Source organism: Propithecus coquereli, unplaced genomic scaffold (genome assembly GCF_000956105.1).
Source record: "Propithecus coquereli isolate 6110/MARCELLA unplaced genomic scaffold, Pcoq_1.0 Scaffold619, whole genome shotgun sequence".
NCBI lineage: Eukaryota > Metazoa > Chordata > Mammalia > Primates > Indriidae > Propithecus > Propithecus coquereli.
Genome location: NW_012152163.1, coordinates 647,804 through 663,330, shown reverse-complemented (window position 1 = coordinate 663,330; position 15,527 = coordinate 647,804). Strand labels below are relative to the sequence as shown.

General features: G+C 44.5%; 1 protein-coding gene across 2 annotated transcripts in view; it reads right to left on the bottom strand.

Moving 5' to 3' along the window:
- Nucleotides 1–9,019: 9,019 nt before the first annotated feature.
- Nucleotides 9,020–15,527, bottom strand: part of FAF2 (Fas associated factor family member 2) — a 55,754-nt gene continuing 49,246 nt past the window's right edge. Inside the window, exon 11 of one of the 2 annotated variants that reach the window (XM_012659487.1) lies at nucleotides 9,020–12,298. In XM_012659487.1, coding sequence (XP_012514941.1) covers nucleotides 12,116–12,298 — 183 coding nt within the window. In that variant the 3' untranslated portion in view covers nucleotides 9,020–12,115. The remainder of the gene's footprint in view (nucleotides 12,299–15,527) is intronic. The other variant, XM_012659488.1, reaches the window with a different exon arrangement.

The window sequence follows — 15,527 nt, the reverse complement described above, 5'->3', positions numbered from 1 at the left end:
CCAAAAATGAAATACTTAGATATAAATCTAACAAAACATGTATAAGGCTTGTATGTTGAAAACTACAAAACACTGATGAAAGAAATCAGACCTAAAAAAATGGAAACACACCATGTTTGTTGATTGGAATACTCAACATAGTAAAGATAGCATTTCTTATCAAATTGATCTGTGGATTTAATGCAATTCCTATGAAAATTCCAGGGAGGTATTTTTTTTTTTAGGTACAGACATGTTTATTCTAAAATGTATATGAAAAGGCAAAGGAACTAGAGTAGCTGCAACAATTTTGAAAAACAGGAATAAAGTGGGAAGAATCCCTATGCCATATTTTAAGATTTATTGTATAGCTGCATTAGTCAAGACAATGGGATATTGGCAGAGGGATAGACAAATGGATCCATGGAACAGAATAAAGAGCCCAGAAATAGACCTACACGAGTACAACCAACTGATTTTTTTTTTTGTGACTGGATCTTACTCTGTCACTCACCCTAGAGTGCAATGGCATCATCATACCTCACTGCAACCTCAAACTCCTGGGCTCTTCCTGCTTCTGCCTACCGAGTAGCTGGGACTACAGGTGCGTGCCACCATGCCCAGCTAATTTTTCTGTTTTTCGTAGAGATGAGGTCTCGCCCTTGCTCAGGCTGGTCTCGAACTCCTGGCCTTAAGTGATCCTCCTGCCTCTACCCCGCAAAGTGCCAGGATTACAGGTGTGAGCCACCACACCTAAGACAGCCAACTGATTTTTGAACATTCAGTGAAGGGCAGTCTTTTCAAAAAATAAATCCCACAATTTATACAGAAATGAACTCAAAATGGGTCACAGATTTAAAGGTAAAACATAAAACTAGAAAATGTAAGAAAATAGATGAGAATCTTCAGGACCTAGGGCTAGGTGAAGAGATCGTGGATATGACACCAAAAACAATCCATAAAAGAAAAAATCGATCACCGGCCTTCATCTAAAGTCAAACTTTTAAGCAGTAAGCCACACAGCTGGCAAAGAACTCATGTGTCTCACACATAAAAACCCAAAACCCAACAAAAGCCAAACTATCAACATACATTTTACCAAAGAGGATATTTCATGTACTCACAAAAAGATGTTCAACACCTTTAGCCAGTAGGGAAATGCAAATTAAGCCACAATGAGATGTTATTACACACCTATTAAAAGAACTAAAACAAAAAAGTAGTGACTATCACATTCAGGCAAGAAGGTAGAGAAACTGGATTTCTCATTGCTGGTGGGAATGTAGAATGGTACAGCCACTGTGAAATATAGTTTGGCAGTTTGTTTTAAAACTAAGCAATTACTTATACCCTCCTGGACATTTATCTCTGAAAAATAAAGACATGTCCACGCAAAAAGGCGTACACAATTTGCTGATGTGGTACCTTTGGGAAAAAGGAAAAAAAGAGGCCAGGTGTAGTGGCTCATGCCTGTAATCCCGGGGGCCAATGCCGGGAGGATCACTTGAGGCCGGGAGTTTGAAACCAGCCTGGACAACATAGACTTGTCTCTACAAAAAATTTAAAAATTGTCTGGGTGTGGTGGTGCATGTCAGTAGTTCTAGCTACTTGGTAGGCTGAGGCGGGAGGATTACTTGAGCCCAGGAGTTCAAGGTTACAGTGTGTTATGATCATGTCACTGAACTCCAGCCTGAGTGACAGAGCAAGACCCTGTCTCTAAAAAAAAAAATAAAAAAATACACATATACAAATGTTCATAGCTGTTTTATTTGCAATAGCCCCAAAATGGGAACAACCCAAATGTCCTTTGATGGGTGAATGGTTAAACAGATTGTGGTATTCCCAGACCATGGAATACTCAGCAGTGAAAAGAAATGAGCTATTGATACATACAACAACTTGGACGGATTGCAGGGAAATCATGCTGAGTGAAAAAAGCCAATCACAAAGGTCACATACGACTCCATTTACGTAACATTCTTGAAATGACAACATCAGAGAGATTGAGCACAGATGAGTGGTCGTCAGGCATTAAGAATGGGGGAGCAGGGAGCGGTGCGACTGCAGGGGCAGCGTGAGGAAGATCTTTTCGGTGATGGAATGTTCTGTATCTTGATCACGTGTGTTTGCACACATCTACACATACAGTGGAACCGACAGAGCTGCACACGCCACAGATGATGCATGCACAACTAGTGAAACCTGGAGATGGTACCCATGCCAAGTTTCTGATTTTATGCAAGATGTTAGAGCCAACATTACAAATCAGATTAAAATTCTATTGTCTTTGGGCTGAAGTTATTTTAAGGTGTGGCAGTGTTAGGGGGTAGGGGGCAGGGGGGTAGGGTCATTCTGGTTACTTCCTTTCTATCAGAAGCTCTGCCTGCCAGCAACTACAACAGTACCTGACCCATGTGGGTATTTTTGAATGAATGAATTGGCAGTAAAGCGTGTTTTTATTTTAATAGAAGTTGGTATAATTGGCAACATCTTTTCCAGGAGTAAACACTACAAGTTGTCCTTGGAGTCCAGGACTGGATCTTTTCTCATTCCTTTTGGCCTTTGAGTTCTGCCCGTATGTTGACAGGAAGAACATTCCGGTTCTTCTCGGGGCACAAAGAGAGCGTAAAAGGCTCGACACTATAAGGGCAGTTTAACAGCCACTGGATCCTCAGTGGCAAGTCGTGGGGTGCTTGGTGTGTCAGTTGTGCCAAATAAATTCATTCAACAAAACTGGCTGTGTGCTTCTGCCCCGAGCCAGGCGCTGTTCTAAGCATCAGGCACACCCTAATGAATGAGGCAAAGTTTCTGCCTCCAGGAAGCTGGCATTCTAGGAGTGAGAGAAACATACAAGTCAACAATTACTTCAAATCATAACAAGGGCCATGAAGGAAAAGATAGTGCTAGGGCACCCTGACATAGGTGTGGCCCCTCAGGGGAGGTGACATTGAGATTAGTGAGACCTGACTGATGAGAAGGAGCCAGTCAGGAGAAGAGCGCTCCAAAGAGAGGGAACAGAATGTGCAAAGGCCCAGAGACAAGGATGAGTTTGAGTGGGAGCATGCGGAGTGAGGCAGTTTCAGAGCAGGGCAGAGGCCTATCCTGGGGGATCTTATGAACCACGGTGTTTCATATGCTTCTCAGCACCCTGAGTCAAGCTATTATCTTCGGTTCCCATTAGAGAAACTGAGGCTCAGAAAGCCTGGGTTGACACCCAGCTAGAAAATGGGAAAATCAGGTAGTTTTGTAGTCTCCACTCCTGCACTCTGCAAGTCAGAGAATGCACTTTTGAAAAGACCAGACAGAGGCCCCTGCGACTGGCTGGCTGGCCTCTGAAGCTCGGAGACCCTGCCCCACCCACCACCTACAGCTTCCCCACGCCTCGGTCCCTTGAGGGGCTCTTGGGGGACCTGTGCCAACAGTTCTGTTTGATTTTTCTTTTCCAGCCCCAAATATAAATCTCCTTTGTTATTTCAGAGGAAAATGGAGAATATCGAAGGAAGGGGTTTCCATACTTGCCTTTCCTGCCCCGCCCTGTCTTCTCCGGCTTCCCTGTGGGAGGGGATGGAAGCGGTGGAAGAACCAGTATCCTAATCTAGTCTCACTTTTGTCAGCTCCCTCCTCCCTTCTCTTCCAGCCACCCCCAAAATTCTCATGGTTTCCCCAACAAGCCTATTTTCCCCCCGTGTAGTGCATGTTGTTTGCATTTCGTGCGTGCCTACCATGCTGCCAAGTTATCCCTCACGGGACCTTTCTGTTGATAGTAAAACTACTGTTGCCTTCCTCGTAGTCCCCACTGAGGAAACACAGGCTCAGAGAGGGAAGACAACTTGCCCCAGACTGCAGAGCAAATGAGCAGCAGAGCTGGGATGCAGCCCCAGGTCTGTCCACCTCCTGCACCCCTGTGCCCGTGAATCACGCTACGTTGCTTCAAATCATTTCACTTCTCTCCTCCTTCTGGTGAGCATGCTCCTTTCCAAAGCCCGGCCGCAGTGCCCTCTGCTAAGCAAGTTTCCCTGACCCCTCCCTCAAACCAGAGCCGGCCGCCGGCCACTCTGGGCTTCCACGGCACGCGGTACACAGGGCTCTTCTCCGTGTGCCTCCCCTGTCACGAGCCATCCTGCTGGTGCCCATGTCTCTGCCTCACCAGACCGAGGGCCATCACATTTGCCGTATTCCCAGACTCCAGCAAAAGGGCAAGGACGCAGTAGGCACCAGCGTTTCCGGAACAGATGATTGAATAAGCAAATGGATGAACGCGCCGCTGGGAGAGAAAGCGTGTGGAAGCTGACCCTGCGGCCCAGGTGATCTAACGCGGGCTCTGCCCTCTCTCCACTCCCAGCTTAGTGAAATTTCCTGTTACTTGTCCCGCTTCCAATTATGTTTTGTATGATGGCGACTCCTCCCCCACACTCTACCCCTCACCGCCTGCAGTTCTGACCAGCTGGGACAGACCAATCTACAGGCCTCCGCTGCAGTTTCTGCCTCGGATGGAGGCTCCGAGAGAGAAGCGCCTCCTGGGAAGGCCCTCAGAACAACACAGCACTCACGCTGGTCAGTGCCCAGACGCGGGCAGGTCCACGCACGGGCCAGCACCAGCGTGTAGCTCAGCTAGACGTTAGCCACATCTGCTGAGCATGGGTGTATTTTAGTGTATGAATAAACATTTTTTGTGATTTTAACCAAGGTATATCCACAGAAAAGAGCTGGAAGCATATGCCAAAATATTAATGTTCATCAGTTTGGACGGTGGGAATAATGGTCTTTTCTTTATACTTTTCTCCAGTTTTTTACAAGGCTCTGCCTCCTTGTATTGGAGCACAAGCGAGCACAGGAGCCCTGTGTGCCGTTGATCACGTCCCATCCCAAAGGTGGGCTCTGATGGCATTGTCCTCTGCAGCCGGCAAGGCAGCCCCGTAGCTGAGCTCAACTCACCCTTTCTGAGGTCTGGCTTTCAATTCTGGGGACCCACCCCATAGTCTCCCAATACACCAGTTTTTTCCTTAAATTAGCTAGAGTGGGACCTATTTGATGCTTGTAACAAAGACCCTCTAATATGGGCACCAAAATGTAACAGTTGCGTGAGAGGACACCCAGGTGTGTGCAGTTTCTGTGTCTGAACTGGCGTATCAGCCAGTTATGATCTATACCTACCCTCCTCGCCAGTGTCCGGGCTCAGTCAGAATCTTATGTGATTCTGGGAAGACCAGAGGCACATGGTCTGGCACTTGCCTTGCTGGTAACCAGAGGAATTTGAGAAAAGACATTTAAACCACTTCTCTTGAATATCAGTATAGCTTCAGGCAGGGAAGTGCACAGTGTGTCTAGGGAACAATCAGGAGATTCATGGGGCAAACTAACGTGACCACGTGAGGAAGAGAGAAAAACGAAGCTGCGAAGTTTGGCAAGGCCCAGTGCTGAGGCCCCTGACTTCTGGCTGGGGAGCTGGATTTGATCTTGGACAAAGGGGCCACTAATAGTTTCTGAATGCTGCATGTAACCTGCTTTCAGAAGGAGTGGTGACAGAGTGGTGGCAGCTGCCTGCCTTTTGGTGGCTGCTCCCACTACACATTCATGGTCCCAGTCTCACCTGGCTCCTCAGCATTGCCCAGAAAGCATTCTAGTCTTCCCAATCTCTTCATCTCCAAAGCAGCTATTTCAAATCTTCCCCATGCTTCTTAGACCTCTGACCTGTTGCCTCCTCCAGCCTGAGAGAGAGAGGACAGAAGCTGTCAGAAGGGGATACCCTCAACTTTTGCCTTGGAACCTACAAACGCACCAACTTCTCACTCCTTCCTCCAAGACCACAGCCCCAGTGACATCTTTCTCTGCCTATCTTCAGCTTCTTCCTCTAACATCCCATTGCTTTTCGTTGATTTTAGTGTATATATAGTTAAAGGTTTACCCATCAGTGGATTTTAAGATTTGGACATTTTACTGTATGTAAAATACATCTCTTTAAAAAAAAATACACCCAAAAGACAGAAGGGAAAGAGGAAGCAACTGGTATTGCAAAACAATTTTGAGGTGAAAAAGGAAGATGAAGTTCTGTGACAAGACCTCAGTTTTTCTCCGGAGGTGGTGGTTGCAACAACGGGCCTAGAACGGGGATGCAGGTAGGCTTGGATTTGAGAAAGGTAGACACGCTGGCGCAGTCCCTGTGCAGCAAAAAGGCACACAAGTTTCCTCGAGCTGGATTTAAAGAATGGGCACCAACATCCAGGGCTCCTCAGTTTGCTCTGACACATGCTAGGATTCCGCGGTTTAAGGAGCAGGGGACGGAAATCAAATGGTTGCGTTTGCTTCGGGAACCGCAACAATTGGTACAGGCATGTAACGGAGAAGGGAATGAAGCCATGAAGGTTCTAGTAGGAGAATCCAGACAACTGGAGACAGAAAGGCTTTGAGGGCAGACCAGGACAGTGGAGCTGGAGAGAGTCCGTGCTCAGAGGGACTGGTGCTGAGGTCTTGGCAGGGGGATCACAGGGAAGAAAGCTAACGCTCAGCATTCTGATGCCGAACGCCAGGCGCTTCACGGACATCGGTCCTTTAAACAGCACCGCAGCTTTACCAGGATGTGCTCCTGTAACGTTCACAGATGAGCAAACAGGTTCTGAGGCCGGTAACTTGCCCAAGATCATACCAAGCAGCAGAACAATTTCAAAGCTAGATTTGACTCCAAGGTCTCTTTTCACCACACTCAGCTGCCATACAACCTAAGTCGGGAACAGCAGGACCAGAATTTCAGGGAATCTACATATGTAGATGTGGAGGTCGTCTAAGTTGCTAGCTGCCAACTCCTGGAGAATGGCTAGTAGCAACCAGAAGACGGTAAAGTCATCCAAGCGGATGGCATGTGCTTCAGCGCTCTCCTGCAGGACCACGCATCAAAGTGGTAGAAAAGAAATACAGATCCTGCTTCCACGTGCCAAGATTCCTGGGAAAATGAGTGGCCTTCGCTTGAGGGCTTTTTGAAGTGGCGTCTTCAAGGGCAAACCAGGTTTCAACTAAAGGGGAAGAACCCTGGGGGTTTTGGGGTGTCATTTGGAGAGTTAGCAAGAGGGACAGGAGGCAAAGGGAGGAGGGCTAGGAGAGGCTCAGCACGCGTGGTGGCTAAGCACACAGGCAAGGGGACTTGGCGGGGCTAGAGGCTGCATCGGGGCAAAGTGCACATGGAGTTCCAACTGTGACACCTGCCAGAAGTGTCAAGAAGAGTGCCAAGCACTGTCTGCCAGTAAATAAAGCCTAAACTTCGTCCCCTCTTTTTCTACCCTTCCCTTATCCACACCTAGGGTAAACCTTCAGTAGTGAGTAGACTGCAAACTGTTTTGAAGAGGCCGAGTGGTGGCTCATGCCTATAATCCCAGAACTTTGAGAAACGGAGGTGGGAGGATCACTTGAGGCCAGGAGTTTGAGACCAACCTGGGCATCACCACAAGACCCTGTGTCCACAAAAAATAAAATTGCTGTGTGTCTGTAGTCCCCACGACTCGGGAGGATCGCTTGAGCCTAGGAGTTCGAGGCTGCAGTGAGCAATGATGCTGCCACTGCACTCTAGCCTGGGCGACAGAGCAAGACCCTGTCTCTTAAAAACAAACAAAAAAACCAACCAGGAATAGGAGGTATTCCAAACACCTACTATGTGTATGTGCCAGGCGCTATGCAATAGCAATTCATTTAATTTTCACAGCAATGCTACAATCACCCTATTTTACAGATAATAAAACCCAGACCTAGAGAGTTGAGGTCACTTGGCCAAAATCATGGCCACAGCCAAGATTTAAAACCAGGCGTATCTGGCATCAGATTTGAATTTTCCTTGGTTCTGTTAATTAATCACAAAATTTTCATACATAAGCTTCAGAATCAATTATGAAATACTCATTTTTAGTGGCTTCTTAGGTGAATAAATTCTTCTTGCAGACTTACTAGATTGAGCAGATGTTCTGGCTTACACTTAACATGTACATTTCAAAAAAAAATGAGGGCCCTACTTCTTTGGACAAACAGGGCAGACTCTGAAGGTGACAAGAATATGTACTCACGAAAATGAATTATTTGCACAAGGTCAGTGGAGAAAAGAAAGGCAGAGAACTGAGACTTAAATTTCCTCTCAAATGAAAACTTGAGCAAAACTACCCTAGGAGGGGAAGTCCAATGGTCCAAAATCTATTAGATTAGAAGTGACTCTGCTCTAGCCACTCCTTTGCAAGGACACAGGACTGTTCTAACAGGAGAAATGAAAAATTCCTTAAGAAAGTGAAATTACTGCAGGAAAATATTGCTTCAAAATATACTCCCATGGAGAAGGAACAAATACTTAATGACATCTACTATGTGCCAGGAGCTTCATATACATTTATTTGATTTAATCTACAAACCTATCCTGAGGCAGATGGCTTTATCTTCACTTACAGTTGTGGAAACCAAAGCTCATGGAAGCTAAAGAACTTGCCTGAGGTCACAAAGCTAAAAAATGATGCAGCCCAAATTTGAACCCAAATCTGTCTGCTCTACGACATCATACTGCCTAAGTTGCTAATTTTCAAAGGAATACAAGATAGAAGACCTATTTTTTTTTTTTTTTTGAGACAGTCTCACTGTGTTGCCCGGGCTAGAGTGCCGTGGCATCAGCCTAGCTCACAGAACCTCAAATTCCTGGGCTCAAGTGATCCTTCTGCCTCAGCCTCCCGAGTAGCTGGGACTACAGGCATGTGCCACCATGCTCGGCTAATTTTTTCTATGTATTTTTAGTTGTCCAGCTAATTTCTTTCTATTTTTAGTAGAGACGGGGTCTCGCTCTTGCTCAGGCTGGTTTCGAACTCCTGAGCTCAAACAATCCGCCCGCCTCAGCCTCCCAGAGAGCTAGGATTACAGGCCTGAGCCACCGCGCCTGGCCTAGAAGACCTATTTTAACTCCTTGCTTCTCAGCACTGCAAAATTCCCTGCTCCCTCCTCCAGCGTTTTTCAACCTTTCCTTCATAGAAAAATATCTACCACATCTCTTCTGGACAGAAAGACCCACAGGTTGTTACAAAACTTTTGTTATAAAACATTTAATGTTAACCTACAATACAATGTAAACTTTTATGAAAAAAATTTAAAGTACACTAGATTTCTTCAGTAAATTATCACATAGCTACTCAAGTGCAGTACAAGTTGGGGCACTGCATCCTTTATGGATGGATTTCCCGTTGCTGCATTCCTTGCAAGTCCTAAAAACACCAGTTGTAAAGTGGAGCTCCTTGTTCAAGCACCAGACGGTAATACTCCCCTGATGCTGCATTCTGAGCGTTATCACTCCTCACAGTCATTTTCTGAAACTCTTTCCTTGGCCTTGGCACCATTAGCAATTCTCATAATAACTGCTCGTTTGAAGATTATAGGTTCGTTTTAGTTTTTAAAGAGATAGGTATTCTCCTCTGGCTATCTCTTATCATGGTGGAGGCAAGCAAGGAAAAAGAAATGTTTGCTGCAGGAAATTCTGCAGAAGTGGGAGAAAAGACCAGAATGGCCCCACTGAAGCTGCAAAAATTCAACTGACTCCAAACGGGTGTCTTTGCTTGGTCATTTCCCATGGTTATGCAGCTAAATCTACAACTTCAGTCTTGGGAGTACAAAACAAAATTTGAAACAAGTGTTTTTATTTAGTTGGTGACTTGGCATTTGGAAACAACAGCTGAAATATTCCAGAGGTGATTTGGAAACAAGAGCAAATGCCTGCAGATCCCCAGCTTCTCGGTGTTTTCTCCCTTGCAGGTCCCACCAATCTCCCAGCGGTCCTTGGGAATAACATATAGATTGTACTGGCATTAAGTGACAAATGTGCAGCCCATATTTCACTTAGGAAAGGAAATGGCACCAAGGCAGCAGCACTAGGGTCAGCAGAGAGACAGGCACCGGGTCTAAGAGCAGAATTGTTTCAAAAGGGAATGGAAAGGGGAGTGTGCGGCATGTGAAGCCTCTCAAACCTAAAGTAAGCGGGTGGGCTGTCTCGAGAGTTGCGCTAACATAAAGATTAGAGACCTTTCTTAATAAATATTCTGGCATCTGACCTCCTTTACTGAACAAGTTATCAAAAGTCAAGAGGCATAAAGTGCACATTGTAGAGTAAGATGATATTGAATTATGAAGGAAAAAAAAATCACAATTTCCCCAAAGAGGTGTGGGCAGGATACTTATACAGTATAACCCAGCATAACGAAGGCCCTTAATACCCTCCTGTGCACCACCAGGGAAACAGCTGTGAATTCCAGACGGGGGGGCTCTGAGTTAAGTGGTAAAATTCCTCCATGCATGGTTGTCAGAGGCAAGCAGATTTCACATAAGGTTCAACGCAGAACATGGTTTATCCTGGTGTTCACTTCAGATACATTTCATGACAACAGTCAGATGGCAATTTCCCACTCATCTGGCCTTGGGACAGCAGAAAACCAAGTGGAAGAACAACAGGCAGTCAGGGACAGAATTATATTTTCCTAGAGATGGTGTTTTAGGCACCGGCAAATTTTCAGACTCTTCAGGTGGTATCTGAAGGTGCTTCACCCTGCCCCATGTTTACCCTAACAAGGCTGCAGCGAACAGTAACCACATTACTGCTACCTCTAAGACTGGTCCTTAGGTTTTAGTTAAGCACGAGACAAAGCCTTTGGAGACTACAAATCTAGCAAGTTATGCTTTACCTGAAGCCCCTGCCCTCACAGCATGCTAGGAACTACAGTAACTTCAGTAGGTTGCAGTGTTACAACGAGCCTGCACCACTCTAGCTATAGAAAGCTTTGGAATACTTGTCAACACACCGGCATCTGTTAATACATGGCCTGACCCACGTACCCATTACCATAAACTCAACCACAGATGAAGACATCCAGAGGTTTAAAAAAAACCTCTATTACTTCAACATAGCAATAGAGGGAGAGGATAAAAACCGCCTCCAGAAGGTGGCTACATCAGAAACCGAAATGTGCCTCCCACAGTTTACAGGCTGGGAGTTGTCTTGGTTTCCTTCAAGGCTTCTGGTTCCTTCTATCCTTAAAACACACATCCACCGCGACAGGCAGGGCACTCTCACGTGGTTCTGCTGGCTTCACCACAGGCCCTGCTAGTCCTCTGGAAAGGCACCAAGCCTGGCAATTCAGGAAAGCCTGGGGCTGGGAGGAATGGTATGCACATGTGAGAAGAGGAATGAAGAGCTGCTATCCTTTGGTTCACACCCCACAACAACCTCCTGGTACAGATTCCAAGAAAAAGCTGCAGTTGTGTGTAAAGGAGTTCACACCACATACTTGGGTGTACCTGTACGTACACAGCCTTTGTGGGGCTATAAACCCAGATTTCCTCCCACTGATTCAAGTGGAGTACATAGGTGGCAAGAAAGGTCAGCAAGAGTTGGACCAAAAAGAATGACCTCTCTGGGAACATGAGAGGGAGGGACAATGGCAGAAATAAGCACAAACCAGCCCAGGGCACCTTTATTACACTACTGTGGGCTAAGGAGCCCAGGGCATGAACTTGTGGGTTTAAGAATTGGCTCTTTATCAATAAAGTTAAGGAAAAAAAAATACATCTATGCCAGCCTCATTCCTTTGGTCATTACAAAGCAACAGAAAGTTATTTGTAAATTGTGGGCAGTTCAAGGAACATCTCTGTTCTGTGCTCTTTTCTCTCTTCTCCAGAGGTGGGAGAAGCAAGTCCTTAGGAGATGCTGCAGTAAGTAGCTGGTTGGAGGTTTTTCACTTTTATTTTCCATAAAAGCAAGAATGAATGAGAACTAATGGGAATGTCCCCATCCCCAGCTGGGACAATGGATGGGTTGAAGATGGAGAGTCTCCGCTTGCTGGAAGGTGCGTGTGCAGAGGCCGTAGGGAAGGGTGGGTTCGTTGATGGGGTATGGTCATTGCTAACTTCCCACGCACGCGCACGCGCACACACACACACAAACACACACACACAGGTTCTGACTCTTGCAGGCAGCATGGTTTCTGATCCTTCCTTAGGATGCAGCAGTCTTTTTAAAAAAAATATTGTATAATAATAATAATAATATGAATTTCTCTCTCTCTTTTTTTGTTGTTTGTTTTCTGTTTTTTCCATTTCTTTTAGGGATTGGGATAGGAATTGAGAGAAAGAAAAAGTGTCATTCGTCTGTTAGGTCCTGAACAAAGAGAACTTCTGTGTGGCTGAGTCCAGCTTCCTGTAGTGTAGGGGGATTGGGCCACTCCTCTGAAGGGACACAGGGCAGCACCCGCCTGGGAAAATTGGCTTCAATCTGAAACTTTTCAGGGCTTTCCTTCAAGGAGAACAAGAAGTCGTGGATTACCTGCAGAAGTCACATGGAAAAAGAAGGGCAGTGAGAAAAAGAGAGACACACACGAGTATAAAGTCAAATGTCCCCCAACTCACCCGAGGATGACTCTGAGACATGAAATAACTACATTACATTGGAATTCTACTTTGAATTCTTTCCATTTTCCAAGGCAAACATGTAGGGAAGCCCTTTTAAAAGAAATTACATAAGCCCAAGCTAGTACTACTCTAAACTGATTCATCTGTATCTTCTTTGACACTTGTCTGATTTAATGCTGAAAAATTTTTACTTAGAAATAATTACAAAGTTACAGAAAAGATGGACATATAAGACACAGAATTTTTTTCTTTGAACCAGTTGTGAGTTGCCAACCTGATGTCCCATCACCCTAGAATACTTGAGGGTGTAAGTCTTACAAACAGGACAATCTTCTACATAACCACAACTCAGCACTCAAAATCAGGAAATTCGATGGCTCAATGGTGTGTGCTTATAATCCCAGCTACTTGGAAAGCTGAGGCAGGAAGACCTTTTGAACCCAGGAGTTCAAGTCCAGCCTGGGCAATGTAGCAAGACCCTCATCTCAAAAACAAAAACAAAAAACAAAGCAAATAAAAAAATTTAGGAAATTTAACTGACACATTGTTACCATAATATATAGTACATTATAATTTAGGCCCCATTCAAGTTTCACCAGTTGTCCTTTATAACAAAAGGATCCAGTTTTAAATCAATTCCTCAGTCTTTCCTTGACTTTCATGACCTTGACAGTTTTAAAGTTATTGTTGTTACTTTGTAGATTGTCCCTCACTTTGTTTGTCTGATGTTTACTCACAAATATTACAGAAATGTGCTGCCTTTTACTCAATGCATTGCATCCAGGTGGAGTGCAACTACAATTTGTCAAATTGTCACTTTGGTCACTTTGATCGCTCAACTATATAGGGTGGTGTCTGCTAGGCTTCTCCACTGCAAGTCATTCTTTTTCTCTTTGTAATTCATCACTATTTTGTGGGGAGGTACTTTGAAACTACAGACATATTCTGTTCCTCAAACTTTCAACTATATTTATTTATATCGATGTAGATTCATGATTTCCTATTTTATTCAACAGTTTACAATTTATTTTAATATTCAGATCATTTCAGATGGAGTCAGCCTGAATGGCTCACTCACTTCTATGTCTTTCTGACATGTCCTCATCATTCTCTGAACAATTCCTTGCTTCCTGGAATAAGCTGCTCCAGGCTGGTCTTTTATTTTCCCTGCCCCAGCCCTAGAATCAGCCATTTCTTCAAGGAGCCCTGGTTCTTTTTAATGGGCAATGGTATTTAAAAGTCAAGCTCTAGGTGCTAGGTGTGCTTACTGCTATTGGGGAGCTGCTGCTCCTAGGCACTCTTTATGGATAGGGTTAGAGAATATGTGTGTGTGAAAATCCCTGCGCCTACATCTACGTATAAAAAATATATAAAAATCATGACTTCACCCTCCCGCCCTGCCCTCCCATAAACCTGGGACTTCCTATGTATACCCTCCTTATCCTGTTCTGGCTTTGCCACCTCCACCCTGGGGCCGGCTGGACTGGTGGTCCCTGCACATGCGCCCACGTGTGGACATATTTTTTAACCTGATCAAGATCTGACAGCCTTACATGGACTCCCTCTGTATGGGAATGCCCTCCCCACCCTGCTCCGGCTCTGACAAGGCACAGGTAAATCCTTAGTGAGAAAGGAGGCAACGCCAGGAGAATTTCACACTGCTAAAACTTAAACTGTGAGAGAAATACCTGTGTACAGGCCACTGTTGTCTCTCCCTGTCTCTTAATGCTACACATTAGGAATAGGCACGCTCTGCCCTCTCCCTCTAGCATTCCACTTCTAACAAAGACTCAGCTAATCTTTTTCAGGTCAACCTCAAAGATAAGAAACACACCATTCAAGTTATCCTTCATTTTTTGGAGTAATCTAATTCTGTTTTCTTTTAGTTATACCTCTCAGAATGACAAATTCTCTGGGTTTATTCTTCTCTGTGTGAAGTAGTCCTTCCTTTATTTGTCTTAAATTTACCTCTTTAGAGATTTTTAAGGGGTTACAATTCCAGAATTTAAGGAGTAAATCCATGTTCCTCTTATCTAATCCATTCATGATTTTATAAACCTCTCATATTTTAGTCTATCAACCTTAGTCATTTTCAGTTCCGTTCTCGGACCCTCTGCAATTTCCATTTAATGTTCACTCTCCTTCTTTTCTTGGGATGCTTCAATTAGATTTGCACCACGTATTCTTGGTATGCAATCAACACAGGTTTTATGTAAGCCTGAAATAATACTTTCTTTTTCAATCATTGCTTGAGAATTCCAAACACTGGTATAAAACTGCATTTTTTTTGTTTGCCAGTGACAAAGAAAGGGCTGACACCACCAGACATCCCTTTTGGTTTGTAATGGACAAAAAAATTAGTTCCAGGTTGAGTGTAATTTGGATTTCTCATTCATTTAAAAGAAAGTCAGCTGCCACTTTTCTGCCCACTCATGGGACCTGGAGATTTTCCTGTAGTTTATCCTTTTTTATCTTAGCATTTAACTCAAGAGCTGAGTATCATCTGCAAATGTCACTCCTTGAGATTACTTATGATGGGACAAGTTCACAGTAAGATGACACAGGTCTGCAAGAGTACTACAAAACACTCAATCACTACTTGGTTCTATGTAACTTTCTCTGCAAGTGTTAAATTCCAGGCCAGCACCACCAGTGTACTTCTCCTTTATCCTTCTTTCCCATCTCTAAGCCTCATTTATGACCAAGCATTTCTCTCAGTCTCAGGTGGTCATGATTATCTTTTTTTTTTTAAAAAAATAGCTTTTAGCGAAGAATCTAATTAAAAGTCTTCAAAGACTAAATGGTTAATGAATGGTTGGTTCCTGTGGCCATAGGCCTATTCTTTTTTTTTTTTTTTTTTTTTGGTATTTCAAAGCATCAAGGGGGCATAAATGTTTTTGTTACACAGACACACTGTTTAATGCTGAAGTCAGGGCTTTCAGTGTGCCCATAACCTGGATAGTGTTCACTGTACCTGATAGGTAAGCTTTTAACCCCCACCCCTTTTCTATCTTCCCTACTTCTTAGTTTCCAATGTCCTTTATATCTCTTTATGCCCCGGTGTACCCATCATTTAGCACAGGCCTATTTTTCTTTTTTTTTTTTTTTTGAGACAGAGTCTCGCTTTGCTGCCCGGGCTAGAG